The sequence below is a fragment of the Hemicordylus capensis genome, chromosome 5 (genome assembly GCF_027244095.1).
Source record: "Hemicordylus capensis ecotype Gifberg chromosome 5, rHemCap1.1.pri, whole genome shotgun sequence".
Classification (NCBI taxonomy): Eukaryota; Metazoa; Chordata; class Lepidosauria; order Squamata; family Cordylidae; genus Hemicordylus; species Hemicordylus capensis.
In genome coordinates this window covers 136,324,275-136,339,763 of record NC_069661.1, presented here as the reverse complement: position 1 = coordinate 136,339,763, position 15,489 = coordinate 136,324,275, and the positions used below count along the sequence as shown (strand labels likewise).

Here is a 15,489-nt window from a genome sequence, read left to right as displayed (position 1 = left end):
GTCCTGTCCTGTTTAAAAGGAACTAAGGTTGCAAGCCAAGGCTATTATCTTTTCCCAAGGTGTGATGAAAGTATCTGGCTACATAGATCAGTATAAGACAACTTCATAGGAGTATTGCTCAAACTCAAAGTTAACAGAATTTCCCTTCTTCTGCTGGTTTGCTGCCAAAGTTGAAACGACTTCCTTTCTATATTGAAAAAGGAAATCCTTTAAGCTTCAAAGAGCAGGATGCTTTCCTGTACCATTGTAAAGAAGAAACTTGAAAGGACAACATAACTGTTTACCTCAATGAGCCATGGTTTAAGCTTATCATCAATGATGATGTCATATCCATAGCATTCAAAGCAGTGTTTATCATTGTTCATTACAGGCTGAAAGAGTTTAAAGTAAACATTAGAACAGAAAGAAAAAGACTGGCACACTTTTACTAGCTATGCATTATTAGTAGACTGCTTAAATAATTTGCTAGGCATATCAAATAGAAGCACCTATGATTTGCTTTATTCTTATATATTGCCACATTCAATTTGCCCTAAAACTTAACTGCTCCTCAAAAGCTGTTCAAGGTGCTAGCAATTTTAAGAGTCACAGCACACACTTTTTTGAACGAAATTTGTAATTTTTTGTTCAATATTTCTTTCCAACATTAGGTAATAGGGGAGACCTGGAGTGATACCGGCATAGAAAAGATGTGACTGACTTGATAGAAAACCAATTGATGAAGCACCACTTTTGTTCCAACAAGCTTTTGGGGCCCCATGAAAGCCTTGGGTCACCAATTCATCACTCTGATATATGGTGTCATGGGAATCAAGGCTGCAGTTTACTCCAGGGTAAGCATCAAAGGGTGCATCCTGGGATAGTTGTCAAGGGTCCATAGCAAATTGCTACTTCTGTAGAACTATGGAGCAAGGGGCAGCTCTCCCATGAAGTAAGGTGAGACAATGCCCTCAGGTGGCAAGTGCAGGCAATGTGCCTGTCACCTCCCCCGAGGTGTCACCTACCAGCCTTGCCTCTCCCACCTCCGCTGCCACCCCTATAGGTTTTTTGGGGGGAGGGGGGAGTTTGCTAGGGATGTGCAAAAAATTTCGGGCACAGAACGATCTGTGCCCGAAACGAGCAATTTCGGGTGATTCAGGGCTGAACCGAATCACCCCCAATGTCCCCTGATATTTGGGGGGATTTTTTGAATTTTTAGTGACTTTGGGGCAGTTCGGGGGCATAGCATGGGATCTGGGCAAAAAGAGTGGGGTGCGGTGGTAGTGCCTAATGGGTGCAGGCTACCACCCCAATTTCAGGGGGATTGGGCAAAGGGCTGATTTTTGGTGAATTTCTGAAGTTTTCATGTCTTTGGGGCAGATTCGGGCAGATTGGGGCAGAAAGTGGGGACTGGGGCAGAATAGTGGGGTGGGGTGGTAGTACCTAATGGGTGGAGGCTACCACCCCAATTTCAGGGGGATTGGACAAAGGGCTGATTTTTTGAGAATTTTTGAAGTTTTAGTGACTTTGGGGCAGTTTGGGGGCAGGAAGTGGATCTGCCCCAAAAGAGTGGGGTGGGATGGTAGTGCCTAATGGGTGGAGGCTACCACCCCAATTTCAGGGGGATTGGGCAGAGGCCTGATTTTTTTGGGAATATTTGAAGATTTGGTGTCTTTGGGGCAGATTGGGGGCAGAAAGTGGATCTGCCCCAAAGGAGTGGGGTGGGCTGGTAGATAGTGCCTAATGGGTGGAGGCTACCACCCGTCCCCAATTTCAGAGTGATTGGGCAGAGGGGTGAAATTTGGTGAATTCTGAGGTTTGTCTTCATAAGGTGAAGTGTGCTAAATTGATTACTTCCTCATATTCATAGTAAGTGTGAAAAAGTGAAAGTGGGGTCATGAGAGTTGTCTAATTGGAAAAAATCTCATTTGCTATGATAGAATGAGAATTCACACCTCAGAAGTTTTTTCTGAGGTGTGAATTCTCATTCTATCATAGCAAATGAGATTTTTTTCAATTAGACAACTCTCATGACCCCACTTTCACTTTTTCACACTCTCAATTACTATGAATATGAGGAAGTAATCAATTTAGCACACTTCACCTTATGAAGACAAACCTCAGAATTCACCAAAATTCACCCCTCTGCCCAATCACTCTGAAATTGGGGACGGGTGGTAGCCTCCACCCATTAGGCACTATCTACCAGCCCACCCCACTCCTTTGGGGCAGATCCACTTTCTGCCCCCAATCTGCCCCAAAGACACCAAATCTTCAAATATTCCCAAAAAATCAGGCCTCTGCCCAATCCCCCTGAAATTGGGGTGGTAGCCTCCACCCATTAGGCACTACCACCCCACCCCACTCTTTTGGGGCAGATCCACTTTCTGCCCCCAAACTGCCCCAAAGTCACTAAAACTTCAAAAATTCTCAAAAAATCAGCCCTTTGCCCAATCCCCCTGAAATTGGGGTGGTAGCCTGCACCCATTAGGCACTACCACCCCACCCCACTCCTTTTGCCCAGATCCCATGCTATGCCCCCGAACTGCCCCAAAGTCACTAAAATTTCAAAAATTCCTCAAAAATCAGCCCTTTGCCCAATTCCCCTGAAATTGGAGTGGTAGACTCCACCCATTGGACACTACCACCCCACCCCAAAATTTTGCCCCTGGGACCCTTTTTTACCCCCGAATTGATTCGGATTCGTATTCGGATTAAATCCAAATCCGAACTGAATCAAGGGTGATTCGGGTGGCCCATATTCGGGCACAAAACAGAACAGGGGTGATTCGGTTCGGGTCCCGAATTGCACACCCCTAGAGTTTGCCCTCACACTGGCCCCAGGAGACCACACATGGTGCCCAGAAGGGGAAAGGAAAGATGGGTGATATTAGCATCTGACATGGGGAGGCAGGGCCATCAGATACTGGTGCTGACATTGCCCATCGTTCCCCTCATCTTCTAGGTGCTGCATGTGAGCTCCTAAGGCTCCACCTCCTGTGTCATATGCTATTGCAGATGCCACTTAGTCCCCCCCCCCTTACCTTACAGGCACCCCACACACTCTGTCTTGGGGCCAGTGTGGTCACTGCTTGTTGTATTTGTAGTGTGCATCATCCAACCCCTATCTTTCCCTTCTAGAAAGGGACCAGCAATGCTGGGTAATGCATGCTGCCTACCCAATACAGCAAGCAGCAGTTGTCCTGGCCCCTGGAGAGAGCATGTGGGGCTCCTGGAAGATAAAGGGGAGAACAGGTGGTGTTAGGACCAGCATCTGATGTGGGGAGGCAGGGCTGGCGAGGGTGTGGCTAAGGCCAAGGGAGCAGGGCAACAGAGAGCCTGTTCTCTCAGAACAGGGGCTTTACTTTAGCCACCTATGGTTGAAGCAACTGTCTTTGCTCCATCATGCCATCGTTGCCTCCTCTTGTTCATCCCATTCTCAAATGAGAGGTTGTCCCAAGAGGCTCCTAGGTCATTTTCAGGGACCTCTGTGAGCAATCTCCAATTCACAAATGGGGAAATGCTTGGAAAAGGTGATGACAGAGGGGCACTTTCAGCCAATAGAGTGGCTTCCGTTGCTGTCTCACACCTACTGCTGTCTCACGCCTACCCTAGTTGACTTAAAGTTGGTCTATCACTTCTGCGAGCTATGAATTTCCTTGGAAGAATGTCACTGCCTCTTGAATGGAACTTCAAGCCCCGAGTAGGAGGATTCATAGGTTAACTTATGGCCATGGTGAGGTTGACCATCAGCAGATATCCCTTCATCACCCCATGAGGCAAATCAAGCTTGTTCTCTTCTTCCTTGCCCTTCGTCTAAATGTAGAGTAGCTTGGCCCATTGGAGAAGGTTCCTTGAGCTTAAAAGGATTTTTCAGGCAATTGGGATTTTTCCTAACTCTCAGATTTCTGTACCAGTCCCGTATCTGAATTCAGTCACATGAACAGTAGGTAGTGAAACAAGAATCACTGTTGTGACTTTTATAGTTTTCAAGAACAAATATTTAATATATTTAAAGTTAGCTTTAAACGACTGAAAATGCACCTCATTGGCATCACTTGCCTGTTCTTATCTGGGGCAGATATACTGCAGTTTATTCTGCTGGGTTTTCTCGGCCTTCTTCTTTGCTGCCAACTAACAGGCCCCAAAATTATTAAGGTGAGAACATAGGAAGCTGCTTTATGCAGAGTCAGACCATTGGTCTATCTAGTTCAGCATTGTCTTAGACTGGCAGCAGCTTCTCCAAAGTTACAAGCAGGAATCTCTCCCAGCCCTATCTGGAGATGTCAGGGAGAGAACGTGGACTCTTCTGCCTGCAAGCATGCAGATGCTCTTCCCAGAGCGGCCCCATCCCCTAAGACAGGGGTGGGGAACCTTGTAGCTGGGGATGATGGGAGTTGTAGTTCAACAACAGCTGGAGGGCCAAGGTTCTCCACCCCTGCCCTAAGGAGGTGTCTTTCATTCAAATGCAAACCAGGGCAAACCCTGCTTAGCAATGAGGACAATTCAAGCTTGCTACCACAAGACCAACTCTCCTCCCATGGAAGAAGAAACTACATGGGGGAATTCATCCAACTTTTCTACCAACTAATGAGGAGGTTGCAGCTCTGATTTGGGTGGGTTACTGGGGTAGAGGGACTGAGGAACTCTCTCTCTTGTACTGCAGGTTTTTGGTGTATCAGGTGGCTGCAGCTCTAATTTTTTTGGTGGGGGGATACTGGAGGGGGGCCAAGTGAAGTGCTGTAAGGTTAGGATCTCCCCACTCCCCACCACACACACACCCCAGGAAGAGATCTGCCCCAAAATTTGCTGTCTGGTGGATCCTAAGAATTACAGTGGTGCCAACACATGTGCAGAGTGCCTTTTTCTTTCTACCACGACTAACTGCAGAGTGCTTTTCTTGTACTACTGTTAAACTACAGAGTGATCTCCCTCCATACACTCAGAATTAAAGAGAAGGGATTCCAAGGCAGATGGAATCTTTCTTGGCAGGGATCCCTATCTTATCCCTTTATCCCTATCTTAATTTAAGTGATGCCACAGATCTGCCTGATACCTCTGGAGCTGAAGTACCATAAGGCCAGCCCCCCGCCAAAATAAAAGGTATTTTACTCTCTGAACATTTGTTAGCCAGTCTCTTCATCATCTTGGCCCTCCCAGCTCAGGGTATTTCCACTTTAGGAGCATGGGAGAAACTTGGGGAAACATAGCTTCCAACTCCACTACTAGGATCATTAGAGACAATTAGAGAGAGAGTGTGTGTTCCTCAATCCACCCACCCCCCATCAGAACTGCCACCACCTCATACATCAAAGGCCTTAATATCAGAGAGAGAGTGTTCCTCAATTCCCCCGCCCCGGCAGTATCCCACCCAAATCAGAGCGGCAACCTCCTCATTAGTTCCTAGCAAAGTTGGGTGAATCCCCCACCTTTCCACCATGTAGTTTCTCACCTTAATATTTTTGGGGCCTGTTATATCGGGCAGCAGTGATATAGGAAGATGCTGAAAGGCATCATCTCATACTGCACAGGAGGAGGCAATGGTAAACCTCTCCTGTATTCTATCAAAGCCAACCACAGGGCTCTGTGGGCGTCAGGAGTCAAAATCGACTTGACAGCACACTTTACCTTTAGTTGGTGGCAAAGAAGAAGGCAGAGAAAAACCCAGCAGAATAACTGCAGTATATCTGCTCCAGAGAACAGGAAAGTGATTCTTTGAAACTGTATCACAAAAATAGTCACCTACAGCCACATCTGTATCACAAAGATACAGTCACCTACAGCCACATCTGAATCCCTTGTTAGGACCAAAGAAGAAGAACCAAAATAGAATTGCAAAGAAATAATTTTAAGAAAAAAGACCTGTCAGTCATCATAAATAAATGCATATATTTATATATACACACCCTGTTTACTCTCTGTTTAGTGAACTCTGTGAGATTTTTTTATAGGGCACTGAAAATATAAGGAAGATATATCATTACAGCATCAATATTAGGGGGCAGAAGAAGCAGCACAAAGACTACTTTTTTTTGTTTTCACTGCCAAGAGCCTGGAGAGTGATAATCAGCATGCACTGTCTACTCACTGCAACAGCCTTCAATGACTGCACAATTATCCAGTGAATTTCATCAAACAATTTGTTGGTGACTTCTTTTCCACGAGTGCTTTCTAGATATAAGCGAAGATTACTCACTGTCCATTTGCCACCATGAATGTGATTGTAATCATCCTACAGAGTAAAGACATCAGATCAAAGTCTACATATTTAGTATTATTGTAAACACCTCTAATACTTTTACAGGGTTCTTTGTTAATATATTTAAGCAAGCAGTTAATAGGCCACATATCAGTTGTGAAACAGTCTTTTCTTGCCCATGGCAGTGTTGCTAAGATGTTAATCAAGATGTGGGAACACACCGTGGCCCACATAGCATAGTCATTATTTTGGTCTTTGACCAGCATAGCAGCAAAATAAACCAAAAACAGTTAAGACAATCTACTCCTACAAAGTAATAAGGGATCTCTATAAAATTACCTAAAAACATAGCATAGTGAATAGAAGAAGCTAAAAGTTAAAACTATGACCATAAAACTATATGTAAAAATTAATCAGCTGGTATCAGAATGATACTGAGTATAAAGGGGGCAAGACAGCACAATCACAGCCTAATACAGAACAGTGTTATATCTCATTCCATATTGTATTCTGTACTAAGTATGGCAACAGCATATCCAACAAGTGGACACAACATACATACAGGCATGAAAATGTTTAGTTATTATTAAACTTGAAACAAATTTTGTTAGCTATGAGGCAGAACTTGGCCACATTATAGGATCTAAAGTCATTCTGATCTGTCAAGAGGAAATTAAGATAAAAAGAATCAGTACAGCCTGGATATGTGCTAATATATGGGGAGATAAGCTTATGCCAAATGCCACAATAGTACTGACAGTACAAGAGTACATGAGCCATCGTTTCAATCTCACCAGAGCCACAGGGGCGAATAAGCTCTCCGTAAGGGATTTTTTGATATCTTCCTTCCATCACAGCTGTGTGTAAGGCATTGCATCGGGCCAATGTCAGAGCTCTGTAGTACCTTGGGTCTGTTAACTGGTTTAAATAGTTGGCAGAGATAAAGCTCAGAATTTGATTGTCCCAAAAGACACCGGCTGGGATGGAGCCCTGATCAATTTGCCACTCCATATCATAAACTCTTTCCCTTATTTTGACTCTGGCTCTTTCATAACCCAAGGTTAGCGATGCAGTGGTGGGAAAGCCATGATGATATAGCCTCTCCTCCACCCCTTTTCCCCACCTTGAGTGATAGACGTCCTTTAACACAAGTGGAGCTAAACCAGTGGGATGAAAAACCAGCTTAAGCCAGAATTCAAAAATAATAATCAAAGCTCTAGCTTCTACTTTGAGCAACCCTGCTTCCAGTCGTAGAACAGCCCTAGGCACACAGCTGGGAACCTGAGCTTATTCTTCAGGAAATTGGATTGAACTGCTTCTAGTTTAGAGTTATTATTTAGAGAAATTAGAGTTTAGTGCAGCCCAGCTGCACTCTGTACAAGAGCTGTGCTCGAACTTTGGCCTCAAAAAGTTTAATAGCAGCAGGGATAAAGTGGGCAGCCTTAGAGTGGTAATAAGATTGAATTGCCTGTGCGCTCTTTATGAGCAGATCTACAGCCAGAGGCCTGAAATACTACACCAAGGTAGTATTTCAGTATTGTTTTATTTGTTCTAACTTATACCCATGTATTGTCCAATTGTAAATTTTTGGTCTCTTTGCTAAAATCTTGGTTTTATTATAATTAATTTCCAGTGAGTGCTTCTTGCAGTAGGAAGCCAAAGAGCACAATGGTGAGGTGCCCCTGTGCACTACAGTGCACCGTTATACAGGAATTTTCATGTAGCTTAATTATCAAACATAGTAGATGACGATCTATTGGTGAATTTAGTAGCTTGTTCCAGCATTTCTCCCTGGGGATCAAATCAAAGGTGGCCCTGAAATAAACAAAACCTGTATACAAAGCAGAACCAGAGTTGGAGGAGTATTTTCCTACTATATGCTGCAAAGTTATGGCTGGGTCCATAACAGAGAGACCAGCACAGAAGCTAAACTGCTCCTCAACCAAAATGTTCTCCGTTTCAAACCAGCCTAGTAGTCTCTCATACAAGTGTCTGGTGTACAGCTTACTCACTACACTGAGCAGACTAATGGGTCTGTAGTTCTCAGGGACCTTGGGGTGATATACCTTTCTTATAAATTGAAATGATTACTGCCACACCCCAATCCTTTGGAACATGAGCTGTCCTAGCTATATATGGAAATAATAAAAGCCAGGACTGGGGCCCACCATGACAGATTATTACTGATGACCTCCGCTGATATATGGTCATATCCCGGGGCTTTGCCAGGCTTTCTTACCAAAGCTTCTATTTCAGAACAGGACACAGGAGGCCACTCTGGCAGCTGACCTGCATCCAATATTGGGGTTGCACCAGTTTCTTCATCTTTTTTATATAACTTACGAAAGTGTTCTTCCCAAACCAAGGTGGGGATCACACAATTTGGGTGGGTTGTCCCACAAGATGGGATAAGATGGGTATGATTTTTGACAATCATACGCCAAAACAGTGAAGGGTTTTTAGATTCTGTAGCTGCTATCAATTGCTGCCAGGCTACTCTCACGACATCTCTCTTTTTATTTTTCAACAACTGCTTGTATAGTTTTTTCTGCAGTATGGTGCTCTGGAGGGAAGCAAGCGAAGGACAAGCCCTGTATGCTTGATAAGCATTAATAAGATCACTTTTAGCATTACTGCAGTCTTTATCAAACCAGCTCTTAGAATAAACTGTGGTCTTGTTTGTCATTGGGAGTCTGGAGCAGGTTAATACAGGCTTAAGTGCCTGAACAAGCTTATTATAGTGGTCTAAAATACCATCATCCATCTCATTTGTTAACAGTACCAAGCGGAGAGAGGTAAGACTTTCAGATCCCAGCATTAACCCAAGCTGTTCCCCCCAGACTATCAGACCACCTAACTGAGGAGGAATGCACCTCCAGATCTAAATTTGAAAAATGGGTTAGTTCAGCAAATAGTAGGCTTCCAGAGAGATTCAGATGCAACTCTCCAGGGAGGTGATCACTCTCCAGATGACTAGCAATTTTAAAATTGTTCAACAGTAGCATAAAACAAGTTAAAAACATATACAAAAACTTAAAAAATTTTAACTATTTAAAAATCAACCACAGATTAAAACCTAAAAATTTTAAAAAGCTGAAAAAGCTTGGGTGAAGAGGTGGGTTTTCAAACCATTTTTTAAAAATTGTCAGAGATGGGGAAGATCGTATCTCAGTAGGGAGCGCATTCCACAGTCTCAGGGCAGCAACTGAGAAGGCCCGTCCCTGTGTGGCCACCAGCCGAGCTGGTGGCAACCGTTGACGGACCTCTCCAGACGACCTCAATGGGCGGTGGGGCTCATAATGAAGAAGGGATTCTCTTAAATACTCAGGGCCGTTTAGGACTTTGTATTTTGCTTGGAAACCTATTGGCAGCCAGTGTAGCTCTATCAGCAAAGCAGTGATGTGGTCTCTCCGAGATGACCCAGAGACCAACCTGGCCGCCACATTATGTACCAACTGGAGTTTCCGGACTACATACAAGCCCCACATAAAGTGCATTGCAGAAGTCAAGTCTGAAGGTTACTAACATATGTACCACTGTTTTGAGGTCATTCATCTCAAGAAACGAATGAAGCTGGCGTATAAGCCAAAGCTGATAGAAAGCCCCTCTGGCCACCACCTCAACCTGAGATACCAAGGAGAAGTGTGGATCAAGAAGTATTCCCAGACTGCGAACCTGTTCCTTTTGGGGAAGTGTGACCCCATCTAGAACAGGGAGATCAAAATGGTCTCTGGAGTTATGTTCTGACCCTGCACAATAAGTACCTCCATCTTATCTGGATTCAGTCTCAGTTTATTCTCCCACATCCAGCCCATTACTGCTTCCAGGCAGGCATTTAGGGAAGTTATGCCATCTCCTGAAGAAGTTGACATGGAGAAGTAGATCTGGGTGTCATCAGCATACTGATAACACCCCACTCCAAATCCCCTGATGATCTCTCCCAGTGGTTTCATGTAGATGTTAAAGAGCTTTGGAGAGAGTATGGAGCCTTGAGGGACACCATACTTATGCTCAGATTTTGAAGAGCAACAGTCTCCAATTGACACCATCTGGGATCTGTCTGAGAGGTAGGAGTGGAACCACTGTACAAAAGTGCCTCCCACCCCCAACACTCTCAGATGTTCCAGAAGGATACTATGGTCGATAGTATAAAAAGCTGCTGAGAGGTCCAAAAGGATCAACAGAGTCACACTTCCTCTGTCAATTCCCAATTGGAGATCATCCATGAGGCCGACCAAGGCAGTCTCCACCCCATAGCCCACCCCAAAGCCAGTCTGAAATGGGTCTAGATAATCAGTTTCCTCCAAGACTGCCTGGAGCTGAGAGGCCATCACCCGCTCAATTACCTTGCCCAGCCATGGGAGGTTGGAAACAGGCCTATAGCTGCTCAACTCTGAGGGATCTAATGCAACCTTCTTTAGAAGAGGTCTAATAATTGCCTCCTTAATCCTGCCCTCCCTCAGAAAGTCATTTATGATTTCTACCAGGCCTCCTACAACAGCCTCCCTCCAAGACAGAACAAGCCATGTTGGACAAGGGTCAAGAGAACATGTGGTAGGCCTCCCTGTTCCAAGTAGCTTGTCCATATCCTCGGGAGTCACAAACTGAAACCGATCCAGTCGAACTACATAAGAGGAGTTGCTGGAACCCAAAAGTGTATTCATCAGGGTGGTCATCAGTTGTAGCACCATTCAGCAATTGCAAGTTTAATTCATCAAAAGTTTGGGACAGATACAGACCCATTCTGTCCTTAAATTGACAGGCAATTAATGGTGGAGGAACTTCATGGGCCAATGGGAAACACTGAAATTTAGAAATTGAAATTTAACATCTTATTGTTAATTCCCATTCTGGCATTAAAGTCACCGGCAATCACAGTATGTGCGTGTGGCATTGCAGCTCTTCTATACAGGCCTTAAGGTTAGACCATACAATCTTAATCTGAGAGTGCTGGCGAATAGCTGGGATATAAACATTTACAAAAAGAAAAGACACATAATTGAATCTAACAAACAAGGCCATGACATAATGTTCACAAATAGGCAAATTGGTAAACTGTGGCCTTGATGATAGTGGCAACAAATATACTCAGCACACCACATGGCTCGCCTCTGCCACCCCCTGGGATTGCTCTGATTAAAAAGGCTGTAAAGCCATCATCTTGGCCCACAGTTACATCCATATGGATACCAAAATTGCTTTCAATAAACTATGTAAGTAAAGATAATTGCAGGGGCGTAGCTAGGGAAGCGTGGGCCTGTTTTCACCCCTCTTCCTGGCAGCCCCTCAGAGTGTGGGAGATAATGAAGAAAATATGGAGGGTGGAGCTGGGGGCCTTGGGTTCTTTGAACCCATCCGCTCAATTATAGCTACATCCCTGGATCACTATTAATGCTATCTCTCTCTTTAGGTTTTGCAGTGACATTATGGCCAGATTCAAATATCATAGACAAACTATGGTTTGGTCATTGGGGAAGTGTACTGTGAGCTTGTTTGCGCTTTCCTTCCTCTCATGCATACACTAATTCTATTTTCTGATTCATAGTAAAGGGGACTGACTCCAGGGGGCTCTCAGCAAACTAGATGGAACTTTGTGAGTTGCCACCACACAAAGGCTATGGGCACAGAGGTGATCTCAGGGATCAGCAGCAGGTCCTCGCTGTCTAACAACACTAGTCTTGCTGGTAACTACAGGTTACTCACCTGTAACTTTGGTTCTTCTAATGGTCATCTGTACTTCTACACAAATGGGCTATGTGCCTGCGCAGAGACCTCGTCGGAATTTAACAAGCTTGATTCTCCTGCTTTGGCTGGGAACCCCACCCCCAGTTGCTGTATGCGGCTGTGCCACTCCTCATCCCCTTAGTCACAGAGTCCAGCTTCAGTGAACCCCATGGGGAGGATAGGAGGGCATGTAAAAGTACAGATGACCACTAGAAGAACCAAAGTTACAAGTAAGTAACCTGTAGTTCTTCAACGTGGTCTCTGTCTTCTACACAAATGGAGGCATAACAAGATAGCACCCAAGGAGGAGGGAATAACAGAACCAAATATAATCTGCCATAATTTTTTATTTCAGAAACAAGTATATCAACTAAAAATGGATTGTGTCAAGGTCTGGCTTGCTACCAAGGAAGTTCACGAAGCAAGCGGAGCTGTTGAAATCCGAGACTGCTTGGCTGAACGGCAAGGTTGATTTACGAACGTTGATTCTCAGCAATGAGTAGGAGGCTAGAGAGGTTATTTATAGAGCAAGCCGAGAGCTCCCAGCTGGTAGGAATTCACTGCTGGTCAGCCTTCAGCAAAAGGCGTTTGCTTCTTCTAACAGCCTCTAATTGTTCTCTGCGTCTCGTGATTCTGCGCTGTTGGGGAGTTATCGGTGGTTCACTAGATTGCCCTCCTTCGCATTGGTCCCCCATGCTTTCTGCTGAGTCAGGCTGCCGTGCTTGCTCCAAATCACCAGCTGGATCTGCCACAGCTGTTTCAGGAATGCTGACAGCTGGGCTCTGCCCCTCAGACACTCCTGACTCGGCCGGAAAGCTGCCAGCCTCCCCTTCCTCCTCGCTGTCAGAGCTCAAGGGCATGACAGATTGCAGGACACTCCTGCCAAATACAGCATCATTCTGTGCTCTGGTATCAATTGCATAATGACGAATAAACAAATGAGGCAAAGCCTAAGTAGCCACCTGACATATAGCGTCCAACGGGACCATACAATCAAAGGCCACAGAAGCCACCACAGACCTAACAGAGTGTGCCTTAACTGTTGCAGTCAATTGTTTATGAGCCAACCGATAACAAAGCTCAATTGTGGAAACAATCCACCTAGACATGGACTGGACTGATACTTGTAGACCCTTATGAGGCCCGTCATAGAGAACAAACAAGGAGGCAGATTTCCTCCACTCAGAAGACCTATGAACGTAGAAAGACAATGCCCTTCGAACGTCTAAACAGTGCAACCTCCTCTCTGCATCCGATGAAGGATTTGGGGAAAACACTGGTAAAGTGAGCGGGGATGAGTGGTGAAACATGGACACCACTTTGGGTAGGAACTTGACATCTGTCCTGAGCACTACCTTGTCCTTATGGAACTGAAGGTACAGCTGGTCAGCCCTCAGGGCCCGTAACTCACTCACATGCCTGGCCGAGCTAATGGCCATCAAAAAGGTGACCTCCCAGGTCAGAAGGTGGGGATCAACTGAAGTCAATGGTTCAAAAGGCGGCCGTAGTAGACCAGCCAAGACTACTCAAGCTGGTGACATAACCAGATCGTCTGGGAACATGTGTGATAAACCCTTCAGGGAAGGGTTTAAAGAGTTCAAAAGACTCTTTTCTACTAGGTCTTTAAACCAGAAAGCCCGGTCAGAGGGGGAACGTGCCACAATGGCAGCCAAATACATCTTAAGGGATGAAATCTTCAAACCAGATTCCTTAAGGGACAATAGATAGTTACATACATCTTGAACAGATGGATTAAATGCATCAAACTAATGTTCGGAAGCAAAAGAAGTGAAATGAGTCCACTTGTGATCATACGACTTCCATATGGACTGTTTTCTAGCAGCCACCAACACTTCCTTAACTCTCAACAGGAAGTTGGCAGGACCTGCCATGCAGTCAGATGAAGGGACCGAACGTCCGGGTGTAGAACCCGTCCCTGTTCCTGAGACAGCATGTTCGGCAGGGCAGGTAGGCATCTCTAGTCCACCACCAAGCACATCAGGGTCAGAAACCAAGGCCTCCTGGACCACCACGGGGCTATCAAGATTGCCCAATCCACCCTCAGTTTGCGCAGGACCCTCAGGATTAGAGGAAACAGAGGGAACAAGTACAGGAGAGACCAGTCCAGGACATGACCAGGGCATTCCTCAGAGAACTCTCGCCCTGCCCACCCTTGGAACAGTAGAGGGCGCACTGTGCATTGTCCTGTGTCGCAAACAGGTCCAGAGTTGAGATCCCCCCATGTCATGAATACGTCCCCCAGAACACCCTGATGCAGTGCCCACTCGGGTGAGACCACTGTCATCCTGCTTAGAGTGTCTGCCTGGACATTCATTCATCCCTGGATATGAACTGCCTGGGGTGACACTGCATGTGCCACGCACCAATGCCATAGATCCAGGACCAGAAACAGCAGGCTCCTTGAGGATGTGCTGCCCTGTTGACTGACGTAGGCTCACCATTGTGATGTCCGTTTGTATCAACACCGAATGTCCCCCAATCAGGGGCAGAAAGCCTTTGAAAGCATTGAAAATGCCAATAGCTTCAGATAACTGATGTGCCCGGTCCTTTCCTCAGGAAACCAATGCCCATTCAGGAGAAGCCCGTCCAGATGCGCACCCCAACTGAGCTCTGACATGTCCATTGGGACCACCCAGCTGGTCTGAGGGGCTTGGAACGGAGTACCGACACCCAGGTGCTGCATGTCCATCCACCACTCTGCCATTGCCCGCACCCAAGGAGGGGGCGTGCGCTCGAGATGGCCCGGATCCCAAAGGAGATCAAACACATCCAGAAATCACCTCTGAATGATGTGAATTCGCAGACGTGCTTGAGGCAGAACGTATGTACTGGATGCCATGTGTCCCAACAGGCACTGCACAGAGCACATGGTTTGTGAGCCCCCAGCTAGGAAGTCTGCCACCAACTTCTGGAGAGTGATTATATAGCCCATAGGAAGGTCTCCAAGGTCGTGTTGAATATCAGCCCAGTGAACTGAAATCAATGGGAGGGTTCTAACTGCGACTTCTTGAAGTTTATCTGGAAACCCAGTTCTTGCAGGGCATCCACCACGATCTCAAGGGCTTCCAGAACAGCCCACCTGGTACAGGCCACGATCAGCCAATTGTCCAGATACGGCAGTACCAGCACACCTTGTTTCTGCAGGAACGTTACCACAGGGGCCAGACATTTCATAAAGACCCTCGGCACGGTCATGAGGCCAAATGGTAGGGCCTTGAATTGATAGGGGATCCCCACAATCTGGAAACGCAGGAAGCGTCGATGCTGCGGATGGACTGACACGTGGTAGTACACATTTTTTAAGTCCAGTGATACCATCCACATGCCTTTGTCCTGGTACTGACAACATCCGGAAACCTTTGTACGTCAAACATCTGTTCAGAGCCCTGAGGTCTAGTATAGGGCACTGGCCACCATCTGGCTTCAGTACCAGAAAGTATTGGGAGTAGAACCTGGGGCTGTCTGGGTTGACAACTCACTCGATCACATCCTTTTCCAGGAGGGCAGTCACCTCCTGTTCTAACTCTGGAGTGCAAGGAGTCACCACCACCCCAGACACCGGCCGT

General features: G+C 45.9%; 1 protein-coding gene across 3 annotated transcripts in view; it reads right to left on the bottom strand.

The window, feature by feature from the left end:
• The window catches only part of TTLL1 (TTL family tubulin polyglutamylase complex subunit L1), an 87,033-nt gene that overhangs the window by 18,787 nt on the left and 52,757 nt on the right, over nucleotides 1-15,489 (bottom strand). For 2 of the 3 annotated variants that reach the window (XM_053254883.1, XM_053254884.1), the window contains exons 7-8: nucleotides 6,068-6,211; nucleotides 285-371 (exon numbers count right to left, since the gene is read on the bottom strand). The exons of the other annotated variant lie outside the window; for it this stretch is intronic. In XM_053254883.1, coding sequence (XP_053110858.1) covers nucleotides 285-371; nucleotides 6,068-6,211 — 231 coding nt within the window. The remainder of the gene's footprint in view (nucleotides 1-284; nucleotides 372-6,067; nucleotides 6,212-15,489) is intronic. 3 annotated transcript variants of the gene reach the window in all.